The sequence below is a fragment of the Hypomesus nipponensis genome, chromosome 11 (assembly GCF_054491055.1).
Source record: "Hypomesus nipponensis isolate SF chromosome 11, ASM5449105v1, whole genome shotgun sequence".
In the NCBI taxonomy this organism is placed as follows: domain Eukaryota; kingdom Metazoa; phylum Chordata; class Actinopteri; order Osmeriformes; family Osmeridae; genus Hypomesus; species Hypomesus nipponensis.
Genome location: NC_140371.1, coordinates 5,151,007 through 5,168,770, shown reverse-complemented (window position 1 = coordinate 5,168,770; position 17,764 = coordinate 5,151,007). Strand labels below are relative to the sequence as shown.

At 47.8% G+C, this 17,764-nt stretch overlaps 1 protein-coding gene across 2 annotated transcripts; it reads right to left on the bottom strand.

The window, feature by feature from the left end:
- Positions 1-25: 25 nt before the first annotated feature.
- On the bottom strand, positions 26-16,288 carry oga (O-GlcNAcase). 2 transcript variants are annotated; one of them, XM_084709487.1, is made up of 18 exons: positions 15,708-16,286; positions 15,162-15,213; positions 14,697-14,794; positions 14,126-14,256; positions 13,748-13,919; positions 13,512-13,610; positions 12,918-13,202; positions 12,201-12,359; positions 11,849-12,042; positions 11,334-11,588; positions 10,795-10,998; positions 9,974-10,148; positions 6,292-6,377; positions 4,974-5,078; positions 4,424-4,515; positions 4,132-4,324; positions 3,373-3,532; positions 26-3,204 (listed from the first exon to the last, which is right to left on the bottom strand). In XM_084709487.1, the coding sequence occupies exons 1-18, from the start codon at positions 15,874-15,876 to the stop codon at positions 3,068-3,070; spliced, it is 2,766 nt and encodes a 921-aa protein (XP_084565613.1). In that variant the 5' UTR covers positions 15,877-16,286; the 3' UTR covers positions 26-3,067. The 2 variants fall into 2 exon arrangements, 1 of the variants encoding a protein (XP_084565613.1); XR_014768843.1 differs by lacking the exons at positions 26-3,204; positions 3,373-3,532; positions 4,132-4,324; positions 4,424-4,515 and having other exon boundaries at positions 5,016-5,078; positions 6,292-8,266; positions 15,708-16,288.
- Between the last annotated feature and the right edge of the window lie 1,476 nt (positions 16,289-17,764).

The window sequence follows — 17,764 nt, the reverse complement described above, 5'->3', positions numbered from 1 at the left end:
TATCACAATAGCACCCACACCAGAATGTTGTAATCATAGTTTATTAATATGAATCATCTTCTTTTACATACAAATCTTACAGAAGTTGTAGTTACATGTGTATGAATCAAAATGCCCCTTCCCATCCGCAAAAGGTATAGTCAAGCATAATCAACTGTACAAATGACACCCCTTCCATCGCAACTTCACAGTCACCAGAATGAAGAAGCCAGCATGTCAATAAAGCACAAGCAATGCAGTAAACTGTCCAAGTCTAAGAGGATATGGTTACTATCTTTATCGTTAGTGGAGCAATAAAGAGGCCAGAGAATCTGGCCACAATGTAGAGATTGTATAACACATTGTTTTGCTCTCTATAGACATCCTATATCTACTTGTAATCCACTATGGAAGATGTCTTTAGAAACCATAGTAATAATACAAAACACCAAGTTACAACACTTTTCAGACCAGGAAGGAGATGTTTGGAACCTCAAACAATTCTTTTAGACCTGTAATGGTTCTTAATGGAACATCTGGAATCTTCTCATGTTACAAACTTTTTTGGGAGGGGGGTTATCATAAAAACAGTAAAAATAACCGTTTGTGCTCTGAGTAACTCAAAAGGTGGAAGGCAAATTTAGGAATAAAAAAAACAAACATGGTTGAGTAAATGTTTTGTATTTTTGTAAAAAAATAAAATGGAGCACACAGGCATTGTGGCTTAGAGGTTGACAACCATACTTCTAATTCCCCCTATGTGGAGTAAAATGACTTTATTTTTTAAAACAAACTGTCATTGTGCATACCATGAGCATATAGGCAGATGTTCCACACCTTTCTATGAAGAGGTGACGATGAAAGCACTGGAGGATCAAACTGTTCCTTTTAGAATATGAAACAAAGCAAGCATTCTTTCGAGAATGTTACACCAAACAAGAGTTCCCTAGTAAAGCTTCTAAAAACACAGGAAACTAAACAGTGAACAAATTGGAAAAAAAACTGAAGAATGGACCACTCATTGGCACAGTCCTCATGTATGGAGGACTCTGGGCTACGGTATCAAATACATCACATTGTCAGGCAGCGACTGTACATAGAGGACATGGCAGGGCAGCCTCTCAGGTAACAAACAAGAACATTCCTGTAATCATCATCATCATCAGCCTCATCAAAGTGCTTTTTACTCTCTTCAAGATTTACAAAAAACAAAAAGCAAAAGCAAGGAGAAAACACGTTTTGAGTACAAAACATTGAACAATTAAGATACAAAAAGCCTCCTCCACACACACACCCCTGCAGGTCGGCGCCACTTTGGTGATCGGCGGATGTGACCTAAGCACAGAGGTATGTTGCTATACACCAGAATAAGGACATCTACTCACATGTAACAGGTAGAAATATAAATGTCCAGAACAGATAACCGTCTTTATTCAGCATGGTAAGGGAATGCTCTCTGTGTGCCGTTTATCTAGCTGGATTGTAGACATGCTGTATACTGGATCCAGCACAGGCACCCAGGGACCTTCTGGGGCCAGTAGTAGGACGTTCACCTCATCCTTGGCCAAGAAAGGTCGGGAAGATGAGCTGGTAGGCTATGGTGGAGAGAAGCTCGTGTTGAAACTATGGAGATGGATCCAGGGAGGATAATATTACTCAGTGTCTCTGGTTGAAGCTCAACCAAACCCAGGGATTCATTACCTGTGCATTAGGTTGGGATATCTGTTGCAGTTTTGACTTGCTACAGTGTACTAAGGGCCGTCAAGAAGGTTGGACATTGAGACACTCTTCAGAATAGGAGCAGACACAGAGCAGCCTTACCCCTAACTCCAGCTGACTGGCTGACAGACAAACCTCCAGCTGACTGTCTGACAGACAAACCTCCAGCTGACTGTCTGACAGACAAACCTCCAGCTGACTGGCTGACAGACAAACCTCCAGCTGACTGGCTGACAGACAAACCTCCAGCTGACTGTCTGACAGACAAACCTCCAGCTGACTGGCTGACAGACAAACCTCCAGCTGACTGGCTGACAGACAAGAAAGAGTAACACCGGGCTCTCTAGTAGGACGTTACACACATGCAAGGCAATGAACCAAAAGGCAATATATGTCTAGTATATAAATATACAGTACATGTCAACTGAAAAGCAATACACAAAACAAATACAAAACAAAAAAAGCTGAGAACCGTGTAGATCCATGGACTAAGCTACTTCTATCCAGGTGGAAATGGACTCAGAGGCATGTTCCTCTGGTTGTCAGTCGTCTCCACTAACACTTCCTTCTACAGGCGTGTGGGTCTCCTGGAAAACCAAAGACGTTTGTTTTTGTTTTTACACCCCTCCCCCCACGGATGAACTTAAGGAACATAAGTGCCAGTAACCAAGTTCAGAAATGTCCTTCCTGCTGCTGTCCTGCATTCTTGCACCATGGGTCTTCCCTCCCTCCCCACACAGCCCTGCGCCCCCGACCAGAGTGCTGCAGGGCTGGCTCCGATGTGAGAAGCTGGGGAACACCAGCGTGTCAGGTAGGGGAGTGGTAAGCGCTCGTTGGAGACTATAGGCCGGCCTTTCTATCAATTTCTTGGTTCCCTGTGGTGTGGTGTAGATGGACCCTTGGAGGGAGGGAGGGAAGGTGAAGGGGTTGAAGGCTAAAGGAGCCGGAGGAGCCTAGGCCAGCTCCTGCTACCTGGAGCCGCATGGGGGAGTAGTCGCCTCCTGCTCCATTCTAACACCCAATCACGGAGGGAAACTCTCCTCCATCTCGGCTCAAATCCCCAACACACAAATACACATACACGCACAGACAGGACTTATTGACAGCCTGCTGCAGATGAACCCCTGGGCTCCTGGACCCAGTGGACCCAGAGGAGCTCCAGAACATCTATGGACAGCACCTTGGGCCTTGAGAGATGACCAAGCTTCGAAAACCTGGCCACCCTTGGGCTGGCCCTGATGGTCATGTGGTAGAAAAACCCTTATGGATGGTACGGGTGGCAGGCGAGCGCGCACCCCCCCCCCTCCCTCCCTCCCCCTCTCGCCGTTTCTTTCTCTGTACACTCCATCAGTTCTGCTAGGGGGCACTCTCAGAGGCTGCGACCCATGATGATCACGTCTTTTGGGAAGCCCTCCATCTTGGCCACCTCGAAGCAGCCCAGTTTACTATAGAAGTCCAGCATTCGCTTATCTGTCTGGCGCACCTCACAGAACGCGCCGTGAGAGCCTGGGGAGGGAGATAGAGAAAGGGGGGGGGGGGGGGTGAGACAGCGCAAAGGGAGGAGAGAGAGGAGTGGGAAAGAGAGAGAGAGTGAGAGGGAAGATCAGAACCCGTTCCTCCTTTTCAATGACTTTAACGCCAGGCTGGTTTTCCCACGTCATGGACACCACCCACCATTGGCCTTGATTGACGAGAGCAGGCATCCCATCATGCTCTTGGCCACGCTGGGGTCAGTGACCTTGGCGTGGACGTCGACCTTGATGAGGGAGGGGAAGTTGGAGAGGAAGGTCTCCGGAAGGCCCTCCACTTCCTCATGGAAACTCAGCATCATCTTCTACAGAGGAACGGAGAGAAGATGAGAGAGGGATGGGTACAGCTCAATGGTAGAGCAAATCAAGCTAATCAAAAGTCGGACTTACAACACCCCCCTGTAAATCGCTTTGGATAAAAGCATCTGCTAAATGAACACATTATGAATGGGGAGGAGAGCTTGAAGCTATTTGGATGTTACGTTTTCTGCCTTTTCAGCAGATGTTTTTACCCCGGGGAGGTACAAGGGGAGACTTGAAAGTGGGACCTGTGGAAGAAATGGCAATTTCCTGTGTGCTTACATTTTTCACTAATCAATAGAACTAGTCATTGGGTACTAGTTAATGTTCTCAGGTAAGCTTGCTATTAATAAGAGTAGATTGTGTCATGGTTAATAGATGTTCGGGATCAGGAAAACCTTTGTGGAAAAACCTACTCCTGATCCCGAACATCTATTAACCCTGACACAATCTACTCTTAATAATAGCAAGCTTACCTGAGAACATATTAACTAGTATCCAATGACTAGTTCTACTGATTAGTGAAAAATGTAAGCACACAGGAAATCGCAATTTCTTCCACAGACCCCAGTGAGGTGCTGAGGAACCAGGCCGGGCCTCCTACCTCGGCCTCAGACAAGTCCTTCTGGCAGTCGGGCTTGTTGTACTTCTCCTGCATGGAGGGGATCCAGCTCATCTTGCACGTCTTGACGAAGGGCTTGACGTCCAGGGAGCCCAGGGCGTAGCCACAGATCCCCTCTTCATCCTCCAGGACAAAGCCGTAGTCTGGGCTGTGGGTCAGGAATCCTCCCACCAGCCTGCACGCACACATCTTTGGTCAGACCGTACCATGTCAAGTGGAGCCTTCCTTCCTTCGAGTTACTGGTGGAGAACCATACGTATTCTCCAGGTCCTACCTGTCTCCTATGAGGTCTGGCTCCTGTTCGGAGAATGGAACCTCCTCTATCCCTTCAGAATACATCTCCTTGCAAATCTTATAGACGGCAGGCTGCAAAACACACACACAGTTACACAGGGGTGTGATGGGGTGCACTACATGCATGACAACACTTGGAAACATGGCCGCGGGAACTAGGGATGCTGACGGTGCTGCAGCACCCCCTGACAGCACGAGAATTTCAAATGATATGACTTGAAAATCTACCACCGTGGCACAGCTCCGCAGTAGCGGACTGGCCATCGGCAGCACCGGGAGAAGAATAACAATGGAAAAACAGGCTAAGAAACGTAAGGGTGGGGCTGAAAAATTAAGATCACTTTCACTAGACAAGGTTTTACCAATTGAAAAATTTGGCTCGCGCGCTATGCACGCACGCACGCATTAAGTATCAAACTCCCAAACTAGGATCACATCAAACACAGAAAGTAATCAAATATGTTCCCGTGGCTATGCTTTAAAACCCAATTACACACACAATTATCCAGAAGGTGTAATCTTCTCCTCACCTCATCCTTGGGATAATAGGGCCTTATAGAATAGATTTTGGAGGTCGGCATTGAAGGTGGAGGCTGGTAGAAAAGATCGTTTGCCCCTTCTATAGGCAACAATCTCTGTGGGTATCAAAACAGATGTGTTTAGGGGATCTGGGACTCTGATACAGAGTTGGCTGCCTATCATTTGCTGCAGCTGAATCACTGCCCCTCCAGAATGAGCGAGGCCTCAACACAAGCCTTGCCTAGACGGACGACATGGCCTCATTCAGAGGCTCATTCTGGAGGGACAGTGGAAGACCACAGTAAATGACAAACTTGATGGCAACAATAGCTGAACTTTATCACTAAAAGAGCATTACTCCAAAAAAGCAATGCATATAATATTTTTTGAAGAGAGAGAGAGAGAGAGAGAGAAAACAGAGCCTGAGGGTGTTGACTTGGTCTGAGGAAAGGCGTTACTGGCTAGAGGAGATGCTCCTTTTCCCATGAGTCTAAAGGCATCGCAAGTACTCGCTGGCGCTGCGCAGAGGGCCCTCCTGTTGAGAAAGGTTGTGATGCAGGCGCAGGGGAGAGACAGGCAAAACTCCAGGAACAAAACAACACTGGCAAGAGCTGCCCGAGGATAAACACGACCATACTACCTAGCAAGTTGTTCTTTAAGACTACATGCCATGCAGGCTTTTTGCTGTTTGCAAAGCCTGAGAAGGCGCATGACTAGAGCAGTTAAGTTGGAGTTTTTTTGTCGTGGAGTTTTTGTTTTTGAGTCTCGCGGGTGGCCTCGCTTGCGTTCTCGCTGGCGCTGCGATGCTTTAAAATGCGAGCGCGTGCAAAAAAGGGGAGGGGGGGGTAGGGAGAGGGGGGTAATTTTTTTTGCGCTGTGCTTTCCTGCAAAGAAATGAGATGTCATGGAAATAAAAACCCTAACCATGCTCGCTAGCGTCCGCGTGCGCCTGGGAAGAACAGCATCTCCTTTGGGCAGTCGCTGAAAGAATTTCGAATTTAGAGATTGTTAAAAACAATGTAATGCCTGTTTGAGCAGAACAAGCTTTCGTTCCCCCATGAAGTCAATTTCTTCCAATTAAATAATTTCCCAAAAGTATAACAAACGCTCACCTCTAAGCCAAAGACGTGGGTGTCTGTTAAGAAGTAGAAGGAATGGGGTGAATCCACCATCCACAGAATCCAAAAGTCTATCGTCAGATATCAGCTCCCCTTTCCCAGACCAAACCCTTGCATCTTTTCATATAAAGCGTGCGCGCAACACTGAACACACATTCTAACATTCGATACAAACTCTTTTTTTCAGCTGTGAAGTCAGTGTGAGGGATACCTGGAACTCTCCTGCTAGACCGCCCCTAAAGGCCCAGGCCTCTTGGTCTCCACTAAGGAACTGTGCTGAGGTCTGACTACGACACCCTGTTAGGAGCACAGCCAAGCGGACATCAGGTTACCATAGTGACAGGGCGCTCCAACGGAGATGGAGGGAATGGGGGAGCGGGTATATCGGCGTCCGTTATCATTATCCAAAGACAACAAATATTTATAAAATGTTATTTCGTGTTTTGGTTCCATGTAAAGGATTTGTAAAAAACAAAACAAAAATTGGGGGGTGGGGGGGGGGGGGGTTGGCCTACTGGGGATCAAGCAACCAAAGCTTACTTCTGGAAGTGGAAATCCTTCCTAACAAAATGCATCATTTGAGGTCTAACTGAGAAGTCCTTATTACTCATCTCCTCAGGGGGACACACCACAAACATCTCGGAGATCTCTGTAACTGGGCCCTTTAACGTTGCATAAAGTACTACTGGTCTAGTTTGTCATGCAGGAGAATGTGAATCATCTCGACACAGACCCTTCTCTCTATAAGTCTTTACAACGGCAGCGTGTCGCCTCGCAGTTTCACACAGGTCAATAAGTGAGAGGGAAGTTCTAACTGGGCCTCTGAGATCAGCTCGACCTCAACACATTCCTTGAACCTAACATAAAGGAACCATTGAGAATGTTCCCTCGGTCCAGGGTCTGGGTGCCTCGTTGGTCTGGTCTGTAAGCTTCAGCTGCCATCACCCCACTGTTCTCATCTCAGCTCCTCGTCAGAAGTCACATTCTCCTCCTATCTGCCTCGTCACATGACTGGGGAGCGGGCCTCATCAAACCAGGAAGAGAGATAGAGGAGAGAGACAGAGAAGAGAAAGAGGAGGGATAGTTCCTTCTAAGCGCCTAAGTTTGTGTCAGATAAGGTCTATTCTGAAGGCAAAGAGACCTAGCAGAGAAGCTCTGCAGAGATACTGAACTAGGGGGAGAGGAGGGGGAGCTGGTGCCAGAAGGTTCTCAGCACTCCTGAAACTCTATGTTGCCTGCCCTGTCAACTTCTGGAACATTTACAAAACAAGGGAAGTCTATACATGGCTTCTAAAGATCTATTGGTCATGCTCTGCGCACATGCAGCAAAAGGACGATAAAGCTTTCGAAAACTTGAATCTTGAAAGGGGTGGACATGACGTTTGGACTACACCTAGTGGCAAGCCACATTGCCATGTCATGTGACGAGACCAATGCAGTGCGCGGCGGTCAGGGCAGGAAACACCCTTGCTATGACCTCTGAACCTCACCCTGACCCTTAAGAGCACTTCCTGTAAGGAGCGGGCACCAATCAGCGCACAGATGCACCCGCAGAGGGAGGGGCCTCATAGCTGGCTTTCACTTGTAAACCCCACGTGTTAATGCTCCAAGATTAGAGGAGCAGCAATGGCCACCAAATGAGCTCATGACTTCACTTTTGACCAGTTACCTGCAAGCAGGCTACATAAGGAGTCACAAAGACTCTCTGATGTTGTGTTACCCAACCAATCAGAACTGGCTTGAGGCCGACATTTGGGCCTGTGGTTCTAGTGGGTCTACGGGCCTAACGATACAGGGAACATGATGTGGGATGAAAGTGAGAGCCAGGGATGAGTCCGTTAACAGGTGCCTCTGGCGCTGGAGGGCCTTCTCTACAGGACAGCTGATGGAGATGAAACCACGTTAGAGAGAAGCTGTCAGAGAAAGAGATGTTGGCGTTAACACGTCTTAACACGGACACTAAAACATCGCTGCGCAAAAATGTGACTTCATCCGGAGGGCTGCTTCATCCCTTTCCGTCTCAATACCAATCAGAAGGGTTTTTTTTTTTCCTTTTCCGCTATCGTAACGTTTTGTCGTTATGAGAATGGGGATCCTATCCCTAACGTGACAAGGCCAACATAGTGAGTACATTGGCCAGTGGCGATCCAATAGCGGTAGAAAGTGTTGGGAGTGGATGCGTCCATCTGCACATGGCGAGGGGAGAAACAATAAAAGATATTCATTAATAACTGTTCTCAGTTCAACACCAGGGAGGAGGGGACTGAATGCCAGCTGCAGGGCATCAGGGGAGGACGAGGACCATGGGAAAGGAGACATTTCAATGTCCTGTGTGGACACTTGGCCATCAACCCACTAGAATGTGTCAGAACGACATTATTGCGTCAGTGGGACTGAAAACAAGTCTACCGTCTTTTTGATCAATGGATATTTGTCGTTTCTTTCCCCCCTACAATCGTTAGTGTATAGTTGGGGCTTGTACAAAACGGGTCCATTTTGTGTGTGACTTTGGTGTGGAGGTGGATCTGCCAGTGTGGGCTTGCTGCCTGCTGTGTGGTAGAGCTGTTTAGGGTCCTCAGCTTGTCCGTCTAGACAAGGACAGGACAGAAACCTGTGGATGAAACTGGGTTATGGGGAGAAGCCTACAGACCATGCTGGTGCTTCACACTCCATCAAGGCAGCCTCTCTGGGTTTGGTCTTCTAGCTGGATCAGGGCACACCTATCGCCTCCATGTGTGTGTGTGTGTGTGTGTGTGTGTGTGTGGTTGTAAGAGAGACAGAGTGCTTATGTGTGGTGGTGGTGGTGGTGGTAGGGGGGAGACAGTGTGTGAGAAAGAGTGTGTGTGTGTGTGTGTGTGTGTGTGTGAGTGAGACAGAATGTGTGTTCAGCTGGAAAATGCATGAGTGAGATCAGTGTTTCCAGAAACAGGAGATGAGGTGCTACGCAAGCTCAGGTCTGATGCAGCTAGAAGGAACCTTCCAGGAGAGCTTCTAGATCTCTGATCATCTATTCCAGAATGTTCCCTTCACAGGACTCCACAGTGGAGCTTGTACAGTTCCACAATACATATCCCGAAGGTAGAAGATAAAGCTTAGTCGTTTGCTATTGCACCAGAATGGTCTTACCTTCCCCAGTCAGTCACCTGTCTCTCCAAGCTCGCGTGCGCGCTAGGGCATGGAGGGGAGTGTGTGTGTTTACGCAGCAGCGATGTGACACACAGCAAGCAGCATTAACCCAGCTGAACGTCCTTCCACACAGAGGTCAGACCTCAGTCAACACAGCTAACTGGAGGGGGGGGGGATGCTAGCGATGCAATTAGCATTCAGTCAGTAGTAAACAAGTAAACAAATACACAAACAAATGGAAAAAAGAAGCATCACAGCGACTATAGTATCATGATCTTGGCTAGTCATTGTGGTGCGACTAGGTCTAAAATGAAGGTTTTTCACGTCTGTTAAGCAGACAATGAATGGCTGAGCGAGCTACATTTCTTCCTGCCACAGTAAACTCCTTGTTTGCCTAAACGTAAGTGGCAAATAAAGCTAATTCTGATCATCTTTTCGTGAATCCACCCTCACTCCGCTATCCATCAGGCAGGGTCTTCAGTCTAACTGTTCTAAAGCTGAATATGGTTGTGTGGATATCTCCATCTACCACGCAGGGAGATAAGACAGACTAAGGCCGTCCTGGTGACCGGATCTAAGCTATCAGCCTGTGTTGTGTTCCTGCTACACAAGAGCTCTGAGCTCTCCTCCAGGTGAGACTCCTCCGTGTCTTCACCACCAGAGGTGACCATAGCTGTGTCTGTGTGGTCTCTCCGCTTGATATCTCTACTGCTGTGTGTGGGGGTGAGGAGGGGGCCCCCCTTGTCTGGTGATCCACAGCTGCGTACCTAGCCACTGGACGAAAGACTTGACCATGGAGACGATGCTCTTGATGTCCCAGATGTATGGGTAGAGGTCGTACAGGATGGTGCGGTTGACAGAGTTGGACAGACGGGTGAACATCTGGATCACGGAGCAGCACATCTCCTCAAACGTCTCGGCCCGGGTCCGCCACTCTGCCACCTGCAGGACAGGGCAGGAATGGAGAGGGAGGGAGGGGGTGGAGGAGGAGAGCGAGAGAGACGGACAGAGAGAGAAAGGGAGAGAGAGACTGAGAAAAAAGCATCTAAAAATCTGGTTTCTCCCAACATAATACAAATAAAGATAGAAGAACCCTGAGCTCTAATGAACTTATGGTGAGAACCGTGTCCATTTAGTGAGAACACACACCACCACCCCATGGCAGCAAATGGTACTGCTTCTACCAACCCGACAGTGCTGCATGTCCACCATTTTGTTAAGTTGGGAGTTCCCAGGATCACCACCAAACTTGACCGCATTTACAAGCTCAGAAATGTGTTAGGCCCTTCTCTCTCCCTGGGCCACTACTACCCAAGAGAGGGCCATAACACTGTTATACTCACAGATCTATAATCATCACTCTAACTAGAAACTTCCATCCATCAGTCTCTCTATCCATTCATCACTATCCATCCTTCCCTATTACTCCTTTGGTACACTGTTCCATCTATCTAATTACATCCATCCTTCCCTCCCTCCCCCCACCTTCTGTCTTCTTGCCTATCTATCCCTCCTTCCTCCCTCCTCCTACCATCTCTGTCTCCTTGTCTGTCCATCCCACCCTCCTTCCATGCTCCCTCCCTCCTACCTTGTCCGGCTCCTCGCCCTTGCAGTTGACGCTGACGATGTTGCTGTTGGCCCGGAGCCAGTTGAACTCCTTGAGCATGAGCATGGCCTTGGGCCCGTGCTCGTAGGGCAGGTAGAACATCTCAGCCAGCAGGCTGAGGTCCTCCAGGGACAGGGGCTCCACCGTGAAGCGAACCTTCTCTCCCGGCCCAGGCACAAACACCTCCTGTGGGGGAGGAGAGGGGTGGGTCAGGGCGGGCGGACTGGACTTGATCGAGCCCAGGCATTGTGTTTAAGAGGCATTGCAGTTGAAGCGTTCTTTCAGAAACAATTAGCAGATCAGATGACATCAAACTATGCTTGGTCGCGAAGATGTTATTCTACACCGTGCCTGGGGAAATCACCACTCTGTGACTCTGACCACCAAAATACTGTTAGAACTATGCACTTCTGCTCCTTCTTCTTCTGCTGCACTGTTTGTATGCGGCCATGGATTTAAAAAACACTTTGGTGAAATGAATCCAATGAAAAGTGAATGCAAAAGAATACTCCCGTCCCCACCTGTTTGAGCTGCTCATCGGTCTGCATGGGAGCCACGTCGCTGCCCGAGTCTTCCTGTAGGCACTCCTCCAGGGACTTGGCCTCGGCCAGGCTCTCCTTGTCTGTGTCCATGGGCCTCAGGTCCTCAGACATCTTCTCAGACAGCAGGGGGCTGGAAGTCTTGGCCTCGGAGTCGGCTTCTGCCCCGGCCTCTTCCTGTTTCTCCACGGCCATCTCCATGGGCTCCTCGTCTGAGTCTTTCTTCTCTACCTCCACCTGGAGGAACGGAGGCCACATGTCTCTCAACTCAAACAGAGGAGGTGCCCTAGCGCTAGCACGAACCATCGTCCCGAGACAAGGGCGGTTCTGGACCTACAGGGTCAAAACACTGATCCGATTCTTTTTTCTTTCAATGAGATTCAACTCTTTCATTGAGATTCAACTCTTTCATTGAGATTCAACTCTTTCATTGAGATTCAACTCTAACGGTAAATCATTTGATTATTGGTTGGATCGATTTCTACAGCAGCACCCACCTCCTCCACCTCCTCCGCCCGGGGCTTGGTCAAAGGGTGGGAGTGTGGGTCGGGGCAGAGCGAGGGGGCCACAGGGGACATTATGGGCTGCTGGAACACAGTGGTCACCGTGGTGGCGGAGCAGAGGGAGGGGGTGCCCATGGAGGTCACGTCGATGGCTGAGCTTTTGGCTCCGCTGTGAGGCACCTGGCGACCTGTGAGAAGCGCCACATGAGGAAATGACTTGATACTATCAACAGATTGGAGTCATTATTAGCCACTCTGTATGAAACGTTAAAGACATGTTCCTCGGCTACAACGACCGAAGCTGAAGTGTCGGGTTAATTATGCAGGAGCGATGAGCCAGTCTTACTGTTGTACTGGTGAGGCACGCCGAACTCTCCCAGCCACTCGTTGAGGGCAAGCTTGAGGGCCAGCTGTGGGCTGTACAGCATGTCGGTCTCCAGCTCCTCGTCACTGCCCTCGTTCTCCAGCTTGATCTGGATGGACACGGTGCTGTCCTCTCCATCAGCTGGACGAGAGGGAGGAGGCAGGGAGGACAGGAGAGAGGAGGATGGAGAGATGAGGAAAGAGAAGGAGGGAGAGAGGAAGGAAGGAAAGGAGATAGGAGGAGAAATTCGGTGGAGGCGGGGAAGCGGAGAGTGAACGAGCGAGAGAGGGAGGGAGGAGAATGTGAAAGTGACACACAGAAGGGTGTGTGTGTGACACAGAGATAATTATAGCAACATGTCAAACGATTGTTTTGATTTTGATCTATTTCCAAAGCTGACCCCTTACCACCTGCTAACCCTGTCAGGTAGGTGGGACTGAGCTAACCAATTCAAAACAAACAGTCCTGCAGGACTTGAAATAGACAGCCGGCTCTTAACATCCCTCACAGTTGGATTAACAAGCATGTGTGACAGTTTGAGTAGCATACTGCTCCTGCCAACTGAAAGTGTACATCTCTGTTTAGCAGAGATTATGCCAATTTTAAAATGTTAGGCTAAATAAATCTATGCTAAAGAAGCATATTGAACACTGAGGCACATTTCCCTTTCAGAGTCCAAGAGTCAGAGCCTAGACTTACTCATGACCACGTCCTTCCGTACGCCGTTCATGTTGGACTTGTACCAGGTGGCCAGTGTGTGGATGGCCACAAAGTTGGACTCAAACTCGCAGTTGGGGTTGGTGAGGACTCCCTTGAGCCTGGGGATGAGCTCCGTGGAGCGGCCCTTGTAGGGCCCCAGGAACAGCCTCTTCTGGTCGTAGTCGTTGGCGTGGATGTTGTCCCAGATCACCGGCGCCCGCCTCAGGATCTTCGACACCTCCTCGATGGACTCCACCGTGATGTCCTTCGACACCACCTTGGGTCCTGCCGAGAGAGGGAGGACATCAGAGGTTCAGGCACATCATGAGAGAAGGGACTCTTTTCTACTAGATATCTTTGGGAATTACGTTTGTCTACGGGGCTTCAATACTTCAATGCATAGGACTGCTTAATGTGATCATGTTCAGGATTCCCGAATACAAGAACTAGACCGGGGTGTGGTCGACTCTGAATTCAGGGTTACCTCCGCTTAAAGGGAAACACGTGGTTTGAAGTGTAGATGTGCTGTCGCATGATCGAGAGGTTGTGTGGAGGTATGGGAACCTCCCATAGCAGGGCCTGGAGCCCACCCACCTGTCCAGAGCACCTCTATCCCTGGGAGGAGCTTCTCTCCCACGGTGTGGAGGTAGGGCGACTGAGAGACGTTAGGGTAGCAGAAGGTTCCACAGTACTCTGGATAGGACGGACAAACGGACACACCAAAGAAATCAACTCACGGCTATGCAACACCAAACTTGGAAAAACTTTGCCTCTATCGTGCATTTTTAGTGTGTGTGTGGGGTTGGGCAAAAGGGAGTTGGGTTAGTTACCTGTGGGGCAGAAGAGAAAGGTCTCTGGTTCAGAAAGGTACTGGAAGATCTCGTTAGTGAGCGACACCTGAGCATGTGCGAAGGAGCTGAACACTTCCTTGTCGGCAGGGCACATGTTGTGGTCGATGTCGTCAAACAGTAAGGCGAAGGACTTGCAGCCAAAATGAGAGACCTGCGGGGAGGGGACGGCCATTGTGGTGTCAGATGTAAAGCCTTGCCATGCGGTAATCTGGACACAGATTAAGGACTCATCTCGAATAATCTGAGATGCTTGTTTCATGGAGAATCTCTATTGATGGACCAGCCTTAAGCCCTGTGACATGAACAAAGCCCGTGTCTCTGCTACTCAGCCAGAGGTGACATAATAAGCAGTCTTACCTGATCCAGCTTTCTCTTCAGGGTGGAAACCTCCTTCAGGTTGGAGAAGGTGATGTCTAAACCGGGCGAGATGGCGTATATGAACTCTATCCCATACTCCTTAGCGGCACTGATCAGGGTCATGAGTTGTTCTGGAAGATGAGGGAGGAGAGAAAAAAGGGGGGGGGGGGGGGGGTGAAGGAAAGAGAGAAACATGAAAGGGGGTAAATTTGGAGAAGGCACGTACATTGTATTGCACACTAATAAATACGCTTTGTGGGGATCACTTTGAACACACATTAATACATGGCAGGGAATGTGACCCAGAAGGGCCTTGTGACCGACCTTGCGAGAAATAGCCGTGTCACCAGGACGTCCAATAGCTTAAATAGTTGGCTTGTTAGGATAGATTTAACATAGCGGTTTGAATACCAACCTGCGTACCAGACACTCTCTCCAGTTCAGTTAAGCACTGCCCAGACGGATAAAGGATTTGACTAATGCAGATTCAAACTGACTGAAAAGGCAAACCTGAACATAAGGGATGGGGAGGGGAGCACATGGGAAGTATAACGGAAGTAGTGTCTCTCACCTGCTTCTTCTACGGAGTACATCTCCCTCCAGAACATTCTGTGTTTGTAGTCGTCTTTAGGGGCATAGAGGTAGGTGTTCAGACCCCATTTCTGTTGCCTGGGAACACACAGCATGTGCTATGGTTAGAACAGGACGCCCAAGGCTGGCTAGCATATGATCCAGTGATGTAGTCTACTTGATACAAGGGCACACACCTTATGTCCACTATAAAATAAGCAGTTATGCATGGGTGGAGGGACGGCATGGGGAAGGTTGGAACTTCATGCTAGACTACACCACTGATGTCATCTATTATACTGTGCAAGAACAGCATTAAAATCGAATTAAATATTGATTATGAAAGATGGGGGTCCCACCCGGCTGGCATAATTGGGGGAAATGCATTAGTTACATTTAACTTACATTTAACAGATTAGTTAAATAATAGAGACAGATGTGGAGAACTGCTAACACGTTGAATTACCTTCTAAACAGCTCTTTTCTTTGTTCCATTGTCCATGGACGGCCATAGAAACCTGTTTCAGACAAAAAACGGAGACAAATGTGTTCAGTTTTTAAATGCTGCAAGCGGCGCTTGTGGCAACCCCGTAGCTCGGTTTACAATTCACTGCACCCCTTTTCCCCCTGGGGTAAGAATGACTCTCTGCTGTTCCTCTCTGCGACGATGGTTGTTGCACTCGGCAACAAAACCCTACTATTATAACAAAATGAATGTAATCTTAAGTGTGCTCCTAACCCCCATGATAAGTGATAAAGAGATCGTTCTAATCTTCTATCATGTAATATGACATAATTCCATCTGCAGACCACACAGGGCCTTAGTGAATACATTGTGCTAGGTAATAGCGCGCCACTTAATTTTGATAATATTTGTTATTTATTATTTTATTAGCTGTAAAATGATCATACGACCATCCTCTCGTGCAAATTATTGACAATGGTTGACAATGTCGGGTAGCAAAACGACATAATTGACTGAATGACATTAATTATTTGCAAAATGCATCACCTTCCACCACTCCACTGATGAATTTTCTTTGACCAGTCAGCTCAACTCGAGCATTGCTCGGTTCTTCGACAGATCCGGGAGCTTCGGCACAAGCATCGTTAGGGACGGGACTGGGATTCGGCTCGCCCTCGACCTGACTTGGCTCCAACTTCTTGTCTTTCTGAACCATTTTCTAATGAAATTCTAAAGCTGCTAGCAATACTATTGGATACAGCTGGTGATTGAAACCAAAACGATTCTAACAAGAAAATCCTGACCCGATACCCAAGTTAAGGGGTTAGTGGACCATCTGGTCGACCTGCAAAAAGGAGGTGAATTGTAGCTCGTTTGATAACCCTGGCTGCCGAGGCTAGTAACAGCTACAGCTAGCAAATGTTATCGACAGAATTCCAACAAATGCTCAGCGTCTCGATTCTAATAAATATCAAGTAATATGCTACATAATTTACGTTGACGCACTCAAACACAAAATAAGATCAATATTCAGTTTTTCGGTAGATGTCAATTTGTCTTCCCGTTCGATTTGCCGTAGTTTTCTTTCAGCTTCTTCCTGTTTACACCTACTGCGCATGCCCATGAAACTAGATTCAACCAGTAACAACCGGATTTCACTGACAAAATATTTAAAGATGGTGATGTTTCAACAAGATGTACTACGGTCTCAGAAATGACAACACGTTAAAACAGCTTTATGGACATCTGAAGTGTCTGTTTCTGATCAAGACAGCTTCACAGTTCGATTATGTGTAAAGGAATAGCATACGGATTATTTTGTGGTCACGTATGCTCCAGACAGATTATTTTTTTCGACGGTATTTGGGGAAGTTGAACATCTTAACTTCCTGCACACATCTCTGGCCATCTCTGGACATATAAGGACATATACTCCATGTTAGCTCATCCGACTACAACCTTTGAATGTATTTACTGTCGCATTATAATGGCACTAGTAAGAGTTATGTACAAGTATGGACGATTTATCTGACAGACTTGCCATTTCTACTAATACAAATGGCTCTGATCTTGTATAGCCCCATGCTATGTTGACGAAGCTATTGACATTTTGTCAAGTAGACAAACAATATTTTGGGGAAATGTCATATTAACAACTTTGTAAAATGTCGTAAAAGGTCAAAAAGAAAAGACCAATGGAACTAATCAAAACGTTAGTTTGTGTGGATTTCCCTTTTTCTTTCTCCATTTAGTTTCAGTAGCCCTTCCATGGCATTTCGACATTAAAACATATCTTTAAGTGGATACAGTAGGTCTACATAATGAAATTACCTTTTCCAAGTCACTACCAACACTGGCACATCCATCTCTGAACAACCCGCTGACACCTTGCACAACCAAGGCCGGATTAACCATCAGGGCAACTGGGCACTTGGCCAGAGGCAAATGACATTTAAGGGGCCCTGGACAATGTCAACTAAAATGTTATATCACATTATGAACGCAGTCGTAACTTTCCTTAATGTGAGTACTGTATTGCAACTCGTTCGATCGAAATATTATGTTAAATCACGTCAAAAACAGTGTTAGTGTAGTCTAGTAGCCAGTACCGCCACTCCCATAAGGTGCACTACGTGCTGTGCGTAGGGCACCAACCTCTGAGGGGGCACCAAAAATAACTGAAAAATCATCATAGTCATAATATTTATAATGCCAGTATTATTTTAGTATAGAAATATTAGGCACGTATATTACAAAACAGGCAGAACAAGATATATAGCCTATTCACCCTACAGCATCTGGACTCCCCAACATCCTACGCCAGGATCCTGTTTATGGACTTCAGCTCTGCCTTCAACACCATCATCCCCGCCCTGCTACAAGGACAAGCTCTCCCAGCTGAATGTGCCCGACTCCACCTGCAGGTGGATCACAGACTTCCTGTCTGACAGGAAGCAGTGCGTTAAGCTGGGAACACAAGTCTCTGAGTCCTGGTCCATCAGCACCGGATCTCCTCTGGGCTGCGTCCTTTCTCCTCTGCTCTACTCCCTGTACACCAACAGCTGCACCTCGAGTCATCCGTCTGTCAAACTCTTGAAGTTTGC